General features: G+C 45.4%; 1 protein-coding gene across 2 annotated transcripts in view; it reads right to left on the minus strand.

Moving 5' to 3' along the window:
- Nucleotides 1–13,504, minus strand: part of foxj3 (forkhead box J3) — a 105,187-nt gene that overhangs the window by 15,135 nt on the left and 76,548 nt on the right. For both annotated transcript variants that reach the window (XM_080783280.1, XM_080783279.1), the window contains exons 3-5: nt 13,017–13,091; nt 9,418–9,501; nt 3,952–4,053 (exon numbers count right to left, since the gene is read on the minus strand). In XM_080783280.1, the coding sequence (XP_080639406.1) occupies nt 3,952–4,053; nt 9,418–9,501; nt 13,017–13,091 (261 nt within the window). The remainder of the gene's footprint in view (nt 1–3,951; nt 4,054–9,417; nt 9,502–13,016; nt 13,092–13,504) is intronic.

The following is a 13,504-nucleotide window of genomic DNA, read 5'->3' on the forward strand; positions in this document are numbered from 1 at the left end:
TGCTGAATCCAGTCAATGTTGTATAAGGGAGGGTGGGGGAGGGGGAGCAAAGAAGTATGTTTGAGTGTGCATGTGATGTGGTGGGGTAAGAGAAGCTCATTAGTCGTCTGTAGCCTTCCACCACTCCGTGTGGGCTGGGCTCCAGTGTTCATTAGCGTGAAGGGGGAACTCAATGAGCAGCTACGACCGAGGGCTCAGGCATAGTCTGAAAATCAACCCGGCAATGCTAATCAAAAACAGCGCACGCAGAAGTATAAATGTTATATGTAATGAACTCATAAAAAGGGGCTTTTAGCCGTAAGTCTCCCACCACAAAAATCTATTTTTAGTACCCACCCTCATCCATAAACTGTGATCATGTAAAAAAAACTCAATGCTCTCTGCGGTTTCGCATTTGCGTAGAAGACCCTACGGTGAAGACACCCACTTGAGCATGCACATGCGCAGATTGAACACTCCAGTCATGTCTCACCCAGTCACCCACGTACGCGGCGGGCAAGCACGAACATATGATACATGCCCATGTCCACCACACGCACACTCAAGTGTATGCACCACACTTTCACGCATGCGTGCGCAACATTGCGCACACGCAGACAGACAGACACAAGCATGCATACACGCATACTGGCAAGCATGCTCACACAGGCAGAAGCCCCTCCACGGTAAATACTATGTACGGTGTTAGTTAGCAGGCGAGCGAGTGGCTGTTGCTATTCTTAGCAGTGAATCAAGTAAAAAGCCAGAGGTGTCTTTTACATGGAGGCCTAATCTGTAGCATGAGACATGGATTATGAAATCAAAGCGAGATTGGCCCAGGTGTCTCCAACAATGGCAGCCAGTGTTCAGCGGAAGCCAAGCTCATAGGATTCAACAGACGGAGCGAGAGACGTGAGGGATAATGCCTCATTTAAAATAAATTGTCGTACAATAGTAAAGCTTGCTTGAAAATAACAGATTTTTTACACCAAGGCGTCCGGCGAGTGTCCCTGTCGCGTGACAAAGTGTAAGTCAAACACATGAACTCTCTCTGACTCTCCCTTCTTTTTTGTTCCTGTCATCGTGATAGACGGTCTTTCAAAAAATGTTCAAGACGTTTCGCCCATTTTTCTAAATGTTTTGAAAATAATATTATGTGATCTACCAGCTCACAACATATCACCACAATGATGTGCATCATCTATTTCTGGAATAGCCTCAGAATAAAATAGGGCTTAAGTGGTTAAGATGGGAGAAAAGACCAAGCTATTCCTCAGCAAATACACTTCCTTCCTCCACACCCCTCCCCCCCCCCCCCACCGTCTTCGTCTTCATCATCACACTCCAGTGCCAGTAGACTTTCATCTCATTCACGGCAACGTTAAGCACGGGGCTGCCTCCGAAAACAGCCTGTGTGTACTAGAGAAAAAAAGAAAAGAAAGTAAGAAAAAAAAGAAAAAGTCTACGTGAGAAAGGCTGCGAGAAAAAAAAAAGGGTTGGGGGGGGGGGGGGGAGAGAATCTTCCGAGGAATGTCCGACAGCAGAGGGGGGGGGGGGGGGGGGAAATAAAATCTCACTGGTTCAGTAGGCCTCCTGCCACTGTCTCCCATTGGTCGACGCTGTAAGGCGGGAACGGAGGAGCGCAGAAAGAGGGAGAGAAAAACAGAGAGAGGGAATTCCTGTGGCTTGGCACAGTGCTCTGAGAGAGGCGTGGCCTGTAGTGTGTTTACTGTGCAGGACAGTGAGAAACAATCTCTCTCTGAGGAGCCAGGTCTCAGGTCTTCTATGCTATTCCACTTTTGTCCTCCGTTCACTTCACCGCGGCAACAGCGTTTTTGTCACAATCAACAGAACACAAAAGAAACTAATTTAAAAAACACACTTTGACTTTCCATAAACATGTACTGCACACGCCACACACACAAACGCACGCACGCACACAAGCAGACATAATTCTCTAGTAAACCGTGATACAGCCAACAAGTTCAGAAGTTGTTTAGATTGTTCAGTTGTCTGCTACCGATTTGGAAAATGAAATGACTTGACTTATTGAATGGCAGAAGTCACAGTTCAACACTGGAGGTTAAAAATAAAAAAATTAGGGTTTTTTATACATTCCCTAAAATGAATGCTTTAGCGAGCAACTTATTGATAGTTATTAGTGAAGACAGACAGGAAAGTGGGAGGGAGAGAAGGGGAGAGACATGCAGCAAAGGTTGTCATGAACGGGACTCAAACATGCGACGCGCTGTCAGGCCAGAGCCTATACAGTATGTGGCATGCGCCTGGACCGCTAGGCCAGCGGGCGCCCCAGCGAGCACTTTGTTGTGGTCAGTTCATCGCTGCATGTACAGTAGTAGACCTACCAGTTTGCCTTTTCCTCCACTTTTGTGCACCACTGAAGTAAGGTATTACAGTACATGAAGATTTGAGACATGGATATACAAGGTTTCTTGCCACACACACACACACACACACACACACACACACACACACACACACACACACACCATAAGTACCAACATACACACACTCGTGCTTCCTATTCTCAGCACTCCAGTGCCCCCGACCTCCCATACACACACACTCCTCTTCCCATGAACGTCACTGTTCATTCTAAGGCCAGTTTTATTTATTTATTTTTTCCAAAGCTTGCAGCAAATTAATAAGAGACTCTTGCAAAGAGCTCTAGAGAGCTGCCCCCACAGGGTTTAAGGTTCAAAAGCCTATTTAAATGTCTATGCAGCAGTGGATGCAGCTTCTCTCCCGGCTTTCAGACTTAGTTTAAAAGAAAGTGGCTACAGACGAGGGACAGAGCTGTCGGCAGGGGCCCTCACCTGCACTGCTGCAGCGTTATGATCGACAGGGGCCCTCACCTGCACTGCTGCAGCGTTATGAACGACAGGGGCCCTCACCTGCACTGCTGCAGCGTTATGATCGACAGGGGCCCTCACCTGCACTGCTGCAGTGTTATGATCGACAGGGGCCCTCACCTGCACTGCTGCAGTGTTATGATCGACAGGGGCCCTCACCTGCACTGCTGCAGCGTTATGATCGACAGGGGCCCTCACCTGCACTGCTGCAGTGTTATGAACGACAGGGGCCCTCACCTGCACTGCTGCAGCGTTATGATCGACAGGGGCCCTCACCTGCACTGCTGCAGTGTTATGAACGACAGGGGCCCTCACCTGCACTGCTGCAGCGTTATGAACGCCAGGGGCCCTCACCTGCACTGCTGCAGCGTTATGATCGACAGGGGCCCTCACCTGCACTGCTGCAGTGTTATGAACGACAGGGGCCCTCACCTGCACTGCTGCAGTGTTATGATCGACAGGGGCCCTCACCTGTAGCGCCATAGTGTTACGGTTGACAGGGGGCGCTCACCTGTATCACCATAGTGTAACGGTTGACAGGGGCGTCCACCTGTATCGCTGAGGTGTTATGACTGATATGGGCGTTCACGCATAGCGCGGTGGAATTCTGCAGACACGAAAGCTGCAGCATAGCTACAGGACTACATGTTTCGTCTCCCACAAAAGGTGAGAGCAGAGAGATCTCCCACGAGGGTGTGGGAGTATCCCGTTTCAGGTGTGCCAGGGCGTGCGTATATAAAGTCTCTCTAGTTGCCAAAAAGTGTCGGCACAGGCGTCACCATGTGGATCACGGTTGGAAAAGTGCACGCCGCCACCGCTGCAGCAAAGACAAACTAAAATGTGCCTTGGCTGAGAAGGTGCTGCAGTGCAGATAGGACTCAGAGCTATAGTTTCGGTGTGGGCTGCACTGCAACAAAGCTTTAGGCATGCAAGTGTGTTGTTTTTGTGGCCTTTGGCGCACGCACACGTGATTCTGTGTGTGAGCGTGTCTGTGGGGAACAGTGCTGTAGGTGGTTGGTAGAAGTGGGCGGGGTCAAGGTGCAGCTGGTGTAGCCAGGTGTGCTACAGGCTGGAAGTGGAGCTGGGTTTTTGTGAGTACCTTGTTAGTCACAGTGTTGATTGCCAGCGTTGGAGAGGCACTTCCAGAGATCATACACTCCATCCCCAAAGACTCCGATTCCAGGCTGTATGGCGTGGAAGCCTGTGTGGGGGGGGGGGGGGGGGGGGGGGGGGATGAATGGGAGGGGGTGGATGTGTGTGTGTGCAGGGGGAGGGGGGGGGGGAGGAGGAGGGATATGGAGGGGGAAGATTGAGAGACAGAAACAAACCACCATTATCCAATTATCAAATATGATAGATCTCACAGCAGGTGCAGCAGTAAAAGGAATTCCATGGACCAGTAGGGCTTTATGTCTTTTATGTGAGAGAGAGGCATACTGTACCTGTCTGCAGCCTGCACAAAACGCACTGTAGGACAATTTATGAATAACAATAGAACAGCAGCACCTTTATTTAGGTCACATTTGAAGTGCACACACACACACACACACACACACACACACACACACACACTTCCTCACAGCGCGGGTGCACGGTCGAGAGAGATAACTCTGCCATGCCTGTCTCCCAAAACTGCTTACTGTAAGAGGATTGGCTGCCAACAATACCATTTTTTAATTCATGATAAACATAAATGAGATTTCACAAACTCTCAATTTCAATGTCTGAGACTCTTAATGGAATGCCTCGTAGGCAGACGGCGTCTGGGGAGAAGGCTGGTGTGTGTGTGTGTGTGTGTGTGTGTGCATGCGTGCGTGGGTGTGTACTTGTATTGCTATACTTGTGAGGTCCAAATGTCCCCACATGTACAGTAGAATTTGAGATTGTGAGGACAAGAGAAATGGTTACATTGTGGTTAAAAATGTTCGTCTTACAAGAAAAAGATTCAGGTTGGTGTTATGTCATCGTATAGGATTAGAAGAACATTATAATGGTGTGTAAAACAGAAAATCAAAGACGGGCCACGGACAAGACCAAGTCTTCGCCATGGACACATTTGTCCGTGTACGAACATGTTGGTTCAAAATGGCATTCATAAAGCGCCATTCTACAATGTTGAAGTCCTCACTAATGTAGTAGACATGTGCGCGCACGCACATGTCTGTCTCTGTGTGTTGGGGGTTGGGGGTGAGTGGAAGCTGCACATACAGGTACATATCACACCGAATACAGAAGCCCCACGCGCTTCACTTTGGTGCATCCTTTTCGAGTCAGGCTATACACATCAGAGGAGACGCGGTCTGATTTGACGTCGCTGTAGCACATTAGGATGCAATATGCATGAAATGAATGTACTCTATTCAACCTCTACATCTTCTCGCCTTGCTACACCAAAGAAAGAAACGGCCGCGGTATGCTGGCGACATGGTGCGCACCGCGCGAACACACAGGAGCTTCTGGCTCATCTCCGTCACCCCTGTGTCTCTGATGCGTTGCGCACACGTGCACGTTGAGTTGAATGAGCGATGAGGGTGAAAGTGTGTGCCCGTGTATGTGGTTGAGTGCATGAGTAGTGGTGATTATATATATATATATATATATATATATATACACACTGTATGTATATGCATGTACCCTCCTGTATGGACTGTATGTATGACAAACGTACACACCTATAATACAAAATATTCCTAGAATTTAACGTAGGTGTAACGTACGTACAGTCGGTGGAAGAACACAGGGCTTCAGGTTCAGCATAACAGCTTCTTACAGTAAGTTAGTTAGGGGTTCTATGTAATATTATAGTATTTTTCTTCTCATGCTTATGAACACAGCCCTAGATTTTTATTTAATACTGTTGACCGGCTCTTAAACCAGATCAATTTTAATGTGTAAATCTTCCAAGTGAAGAAGTTGTAATGCTAAATTCACTTCTACACTCATGGACATGCACACAAATTAGGCATGGTAGTTTTTACTTTGTAGGCACCTGTATGTTGTTTTTCTCTATTTGTCATGTTATCACTGTGGTGCAAATCTGTCATATTTACACGCAACCATGTGAATTGATTGAAATGTTCATTAATGGGTACTGTCCCTGAAATAAGTAAAAGTGCAACACATCACGTTACGCGTACGACACATTGTGAGCTTGCAGATGTGCTATTTTTGCTAAAGAGAATGGTTATTGAGCGGGGGGGGGGGGGGGGGAGCATACCTAGTGCCGAGGGGGGACCCCGGTCAACTAAGTATAATAGGGGTTAATTGGTTAAGCCAGTTCATGCCAATCCTTATTAGTGATCACATTTATTATTGAGTCTCACATGAAATCATTCTCTTCCCTTGTTGATGTACAGTATGTATGATGTTATAACCTCCACATTTGAAAATGTGTCGGAAGTGGTTTAGATTTTAATAGCTCCCCATCTTCTGAATCTGTCCCTGGTTATTTTATTTTGAACTGCTTGCGCTGAGCCTCTTCTAAAGAAATAAAGAAAGAAACATGGACCCAAGCATTTTATAACAATTACATTTCTAAATTGCCATTCATTAAACATAAATCTGGAAAATAGTCTCATAACAATTCTGCCAATATGAAATCAGTTGGGTTATTGAAAGCACCATAATACAGATACTGCACTTATTAGCGTCACAACACTGATGATTGTTCCATAAATGCTTTGTTGGACTTTAGTGCAGCATTTGGCACTAAATAAGTACTGATCATATTTACATATATTACAGCGGATTGGCATATCTGGATCTTCTTTGCAGTTGTTTTTACTTTTTACAACATATTTGACAATTATTATTACTAGAGGTTTGGGCCGCTACACTGCCCGCACATCTAGTGGCCGAGGCCCGCACATCTAGTGACCGAGGCCCGCACATCTAGTAGGCTACAATCTCGGCTATACATTATTCCTCAAATACATACAACCCCCTCAGGTCTTGCCAGGATGTAACTCACTCTGTTGGTTTGATTAAACGCAACAATATCAAAATTATGTCATCACAATACATTTCATATCCATTCATCTAATAATAATAATAATGGATAGCATTTTTATAGAACTTTTCCATGCACTACGTGCCTAGCCTACTCCAACCCCTTTAGAATGGTCCATTCATTCATACATCATGGGACTGCACAAGCAAGAAGACAAAAATGTAGTGAGCCTCTGTTTCAGTCTTTGGTTGTAGGCCCTCACATCGAGTAGGCTACATATGGGCTAGATACTATGGGCAGATTCCTCAAATATATATATATATATATATATATATATATATTGCAAATATTGGTAAAGCTAGTTAGCTACACTAGAAATGCAGAATGAACCAGGAAAGGGGATATCATTCCTTTGTCAGCTACTGTAGGCCTACATGTACATAAAAGGTTGGTCGTCATAATAACCCAGGCGGCCGCCCAACCTTGCCTACAGCGAAGCACGGCCTAGCTACATTCTACAATATGGGGAAAGTTGGCAAACATTTTGTGATTATGAGAAGTGGAGACACATGTGAAGGTGGAAAAGTGGATGGTTGCCTAGCCAGAACCATGTGCGTTTTTTGTAGAAAGTACTAATTGACTATGAGTTTGTAGTCTGCATACATACAGGCTGCAGGGGTGATAGCAAGATTCTCTCTCTTTTTTGAGTGGTGCAACCACTGGTTCACACGGGTGTGATTTTTTATCAATGTTTCCCCTACATAAAACATGTACTTCCACTTGTGGAGTACTCCAATGTTCAACTTTTGGACTAACAGTTGCAACATATACATTGGCACAACATCTCTGTAGCATTTGGTTAAGCCCAACAACCGTACACAGTAATCCTCTGTGTTAGTTTATCTGAGAAGTCTAAAATACATTACAAAGGCCATATGATTTTATACACTGAGGGTTTTGTTGTATAGAAATGTGTTCAATTTAGTCAACTGTCTAGCAGATATTAAAGACTGGATGTCCAACCATCTTCAATTGCTTATCCAATTGTCATCATTCATCAATTGTGGTCCAACTAGGTCAGGTCTCTTACCAAAAACATTGGTGTCTTATTTGATTCCAACCTTATAAACTTAGATATCCAGGATCAGATCAATTGAGTAATATAGACGAATAACACTTTATGTCCAAATTTTATGGACTCCTCCACGAAAAGGCCTCGTTGTCCTGACCCTTTATCCATCATTAATACATTATGGATAATTATTTTGGACTTAAACGGTTATTCGTCTATTGATCAATACTGTGCATGCCTTTATCTCTTCACGGTACACTACACTAACGTGTATTGAACAAAATAAGCTCTAAACTTTAAAGAATACTGCTGCCAGAGGTTTTTTTAACTGAACAAGTAGACGAGAACATATTCCTATGCAAACCTTCCTACACTAGTTGCCTGTCTGTTTGGTTTTAAGATGTTACTGATTTCATTGCACTTCTTGGCCAGGCCCATAAATGTTTTCAGTTATGAATCCCTTTCATACAGTATGAACCCTGTGCATAGTGTGGTTCCTGAGTGGATGCTGAGGACAAAGGGTGACCGTGCCTTTGCTGTGGGGAATCTTTGGCTCTGGAATGAGCCTGGCTACACTGGTGACGGAATTGGCGCGAAATTGCTCTGCTGCATTCGCGGAGTCTGCGGGAGGCCGCAATGGTATACCCTGGCTGCAATCAATAGAACCAGGCTATACGCCGAGGAACAACGTACCTGATCAATCACTTTCTTCTTTTAAGCAACTTCTACAAATTCACCCAATAACCTTAAAAAAAGCTGTATCTATAGATATATTACTTTAGGTGTATACTGTGTGTGGTGTGTGCCTAGCCAGCACAGTAAACAGTGTCCTGTATCCAACAGTAGCCTGTGGTCAGCTCTATGCGGGGGGGGGAGGAGGTGGGCCGCAGCAGTGGGATGCCCCAGGGCCAGGTCAGTCTGAGCTCCATCTCGCTAACGTTATGCTGGACCAAGACTCATCCATAATTAAAGCCAAAAGCTCTGCCCGCTCAGAATAACCAGCGCACACGGCCTCGCCATTAATTGATGTTTGTTAAAAAAAATGAGCGAGGAACGCAACGTATGTAATGGCCGCCTCGGGCATAGTTTATTAATAAGGAGCTCCACTTCATGACCGGCAAGCAGAGCTACGTTGGAGGCAGTTACATAAAGTCTGGATATGTATAACTCCTACCGGGGGGGCCTGTAACACGAGGTAGGAAGAGGAGGGTGGGGAGACGATGCGGGATGTGACAACAACAACAACGACGTATACTGTATGTGAGATGGAGCAGATGAGAAGTGGGGGTAGGGGGGGGGGGGGGGGGGGGGGGGGGCGGGGGTGGAGAAAACAACGAAGGAAGAAAATAAAGTGAGGCTGAAACAGAACACAAATGCACAGGATGGGAAAGAAAGAGGCGAGGTAGGAGCGTACAGTAGCAGAGTAGAGTACGCTGGCAGAGAGAAGACAAAAAAAACAACAGGGTAGCATAGTACAGTATGAGAGATAATGAGGATCGTTCATTTCCGTTAGCATTCTACAGACTTCTCTGCCCCAGACTCACCCGCTCTCCGGATCGTGGCCTCTTCTTCGGCCGAGTGGGCAAGGAGTCCTCCTTTGGGTTGGTGTCAATGGCCCAGTAGGAGCCCTGCAGACAGGAGAACCAACCAGTGAGCTCAGTTCACAACAGGATAAGATTCACTTGCGCACAAGCACACAAGCACACACACACACACACACACACACACACACACACACACACACACACACACACACACACACACACTATGACCTGGTATCACAGGGATGTTAGTATTGGACTGAGGGACTTCCCCGCTGGAAGGACATGACAGAGGAGGCTTCAGACATTTCTTTGGCATCTCTGCATAGAAGGCTTTAGCTATAATAATGTGTGTACTCCCAACGCACAGGTCTCTTCTGCTGAAATGAACGCAGTCTGTCATCCTAACACAAAGACTTATTTAATTTTATTTATACGTTTATTTAACAGGGACAATACAAAAAAAAAAAACGTATCAAGTTATAAAACATGAAACCGTTGCGTTGTATATGGGGTTTATAGCCGAGGCAAATTTTCGCCTCCCAGTCCCTGGTTAGGCCTTTCTATACCTTTCCATACAATTATCAACCTATAATTAATCAATCTACAATTATCAATCCATACTAAAAACAATCGTTTAATACATGTGTGTAGTAAGAAAGTGAGTTTGCACAGCACACAGGCATCGAGGTGGACTGCTAGCGGTGGTGGTGAAACGCTAAGCCTCTCCTGAAGCTGGACTTCCTCAGCCTAAGGTAGCGAGCGAGGGGTGAAGGCTCCTCTGCCGCAGACCCAGCAGCTTGGCAGCAGCTATAACAGCCCTGCCGTGTGTTGGCTTTCTTCTCAGGTCTGAGCTGGGCTAATCAAGGAGAGAATAGCTCGGGCTGGCTCTGGGGCTGCAGCGAGCAATTCCACACCCAGGCTGCATTATTTATCTCTGCATTCGGGCCCCATTTAATTTATTTTTCAATGGTGCTCCAACCCCCGAAGCCAAAAGCAACACAGCTTACAGTTGTTAAAAAATGAGATTTTGAACCCTGAGGCCCTGCAAGTTCAGAATTCTATTTTTTAATATTTCATACGACCCCCGATAAAGTCCCAGTTGTCAAGAGAAAGTGAGATCAGGACCTATACAATTATTTCCTTAGCAGTGAGAATAATTGATATTTCCATAAGAAAATTCAATGGGAAAAAGCGGAGACCGTCCAGCAATCCATTTCTCAAGTACTGTATTCTATTCTGTACAATAACGGGTTGCCCACTCTTGTTTGGCCCACAGTTCTCTTTGTTTCCCTCATGTGGTTCAAGAAACACTCCGGATCTTTACTGTGCACAACCGCTCCAATCATTAAAAAGAGAAAACCCAGTGCTGGCCTATATTCTTCAGGGGGCAAAATTATATGTTTTAATATTTCCAAGGCTTGCGGGTCAATTAACATTTTCCTTGGAGGGAGGAATTATTCACAGCGCAATCAAGCGCAGATGAAGAGACATTTTGGTAACGATGTAGGGCTAGAGTTAAAATGCTGAAAAACCTCATTAGGCCTTTTCCCCCCGCGTTCCTGACGAGAGCTTTTCAAAACGCCGGACGGGAACGAGGGCACAGTTGAGGTGAGATGCAGAAGCCGCCACGTGTGATCCGAGCGTGTCTCGCTGTTAATATTTAGCCGTTAACCGTTTCAATTAGAGCTCCAGGAGGCGACACAAACCCATGACTGTTAAGAGAGCCAGGAAGGGTGACGTTTTTTATTTTAATTAGGCAAAAAGGATAAAAAAAAAAAAAAGAAAGTTCAACCCCATGGGAAGGGAGTTTCTGCATCTCTCTGCTCGTCCTCCCCAGAGACTTACTAGCAGAAACCCCCCCCCCCCCCCCCCCCACATAAAGAGTTGTTAAATTATTCACAAATATGCTGCATTATACCGTAGCAATGCCAAGTGAGTCTATGGCGTCTGGTGCTATAGTGAAATTACAGTAAGCACTGTGCAGCATTGAAAACAAAGGCTCTGCTGATTGTTAACCACTTTAAGCCGATAGAACAGCCGATGTACAAGTTCACAGCGTGTTGCGATGTGATGCATCATAAGCTTGTAGATCAGCAATTTTTGAAGATGTTAATGACATGCCCAAAATAGTGACGCCAGGGTTAATGTGGCGAAAGAAAACCTTGAATATGAACCCTGCTACCCTAACCTCTGAATGTAAATGATACTGTAGCACCATTTTACCCACTATATAATCGGTATATATAAATAAACGTATATGTGTTCCACGTCTCAACCTATAGTAATTACACTGGTTATCAGTCACTGCAGATTGATGCTAAAGTCCATGACATGAGGCCAGGTAAGATAAAATACAAAAAAAAAAACGTAATGGAAGTCAACACTTGACTTCGACTTCGCTTTCCCACCTCCGAGGTAGACAGGATATGCGTGCGCGCATGTGTACTGTACATACCAAGCATCATCTCTTACACAATCTCAGAGAGAGAGAGAGAGAGAGAGAGAGAGAGAGAGAGAGAGAGAGAGAGATTGTGTGAGACTGACATGCCTCTCCTATCTCGTCCAACCAGGAGTTCTTATATCCCTGCCACATTACAATATTGATGCAACGAATCACAAGCGGCTAGCGCCTCTTTGAAGTTGTCTTCAGGGGGGGAAGGCAGTGAGGAAAATTCCAAATTAAACATTAAGGATGCGAGCATGTTGGCTATGCATTTGGAATGGGATCCATACAGCAATAGATTATTTTGTATTTAGTGGAGCAGGTCCCAGGAGTGTCAATATCAGAGGATTACAGCAAAACATGAAATTAGCATTCAGTCCCCATCCTCTACAGAGCCAAGCATATCTCTTCATGCCTTTCTCTGTGTGTGTGTGTGTGTGTGTGTGTGTGTGTGTGTGTGTGTGTGTGTGTGTGTGTGTGTGTGTGTGTGTGTGTGTGTGTGTGTGTGTGTGTGTGTGTGTTTTGTCATCTGTGGGAGTGTGTTGTGTACAATTATTTGTGTAGTTCCCCGAGCATGTGTAGTACACTCTCGGAGTGCTTGGATGGAATCTAGGTTAGGCTACATATGGTTAGACCTATGCAGCCCTTTATCACACTAAATATATGCTCGTAGACGCCAGATGTACAAACGACCGAATACATCAGAGGACATCCCTCGAGATTCTGAGGTAAAATAAGATGGGGGGAAATAATCTTTGGGTGGTCCTAGAAACAAACCCTCCCACCGTAACATGTCTACTGTATCTATACATCCTTATAGGAAGAGGTGAGAGAGAGAGAGAAATCTGTTCCATCATAGCTCTACCGTCCATTGGCATTTCCCCACATCTCCTGAACTGCTTTGGTCTCAGAGAGGACTGAGGAGTTACATTTGCCATGCTATTTTGTAGGGGGGCGGAAGGTTCATAATAGATTATGAGCATACCATGCATTTCCAGACTGTCAGGGCCTTGGCAGCCGTTCAAAACTAACATTTTTCTACAGCAGATAACACGAGATGCAAAGTTTCGCAACAATAAGCTGCTGCTATGCTACATTAAAAAAAAAAAAGGCGAGTGTCACACAGACAGACATATGAATAAATAATGCATCTTACCTTCCCTGGGTCATCTTTGGAACGAGGCACTTTGAGAAAACATTTGTTCAATGACAGATTGTGCCGTATTGAGTTCTGTGAAGGGAGAGAGAGAGAGAGAGAGAGAACAAGGTTTTAGTAAACATGTATTGAAAAGAAAAACCCTGCAATGTGAGAACAAGTGTGTTGTGTATGGATGGACAGAGTGTATCATTGCCAGCTGCCACGGAATCACTACCAAGAAAGGCGGGCAACCTGTGGGCATGTAGCCATCTATCATTTACATTTATTCACAACTCCTGCTGCCAAGGTCAGATGGCTTCGCCGGCCCGACCTCTGCGTGGTACGTGGCCAAGTAACAACCGTGTCCACATTTCACTGGGCACCACCAGACCGCACGAAGCCTCTCCATGCAGGAAACGATACATGTTGTTAATGTTGACGCCTAGCAAGCTGCATTCTAGTGACAGAACATATCAAATTCCACGGGTGCCAAAAACAAAAAAAGA

The sequence above is a fragment of the Protomyctophum bolini genome (assembly GCF_963924005.1).
Source record: "Protomyctophum bolini genome assembly, chromosome: 2".
NCBI lineage: Eukaryota > Metazoa > Chordata > Actinopteri > Myctophiformes > Myctophidae > Protomyctophum > Protomyctophum bolini.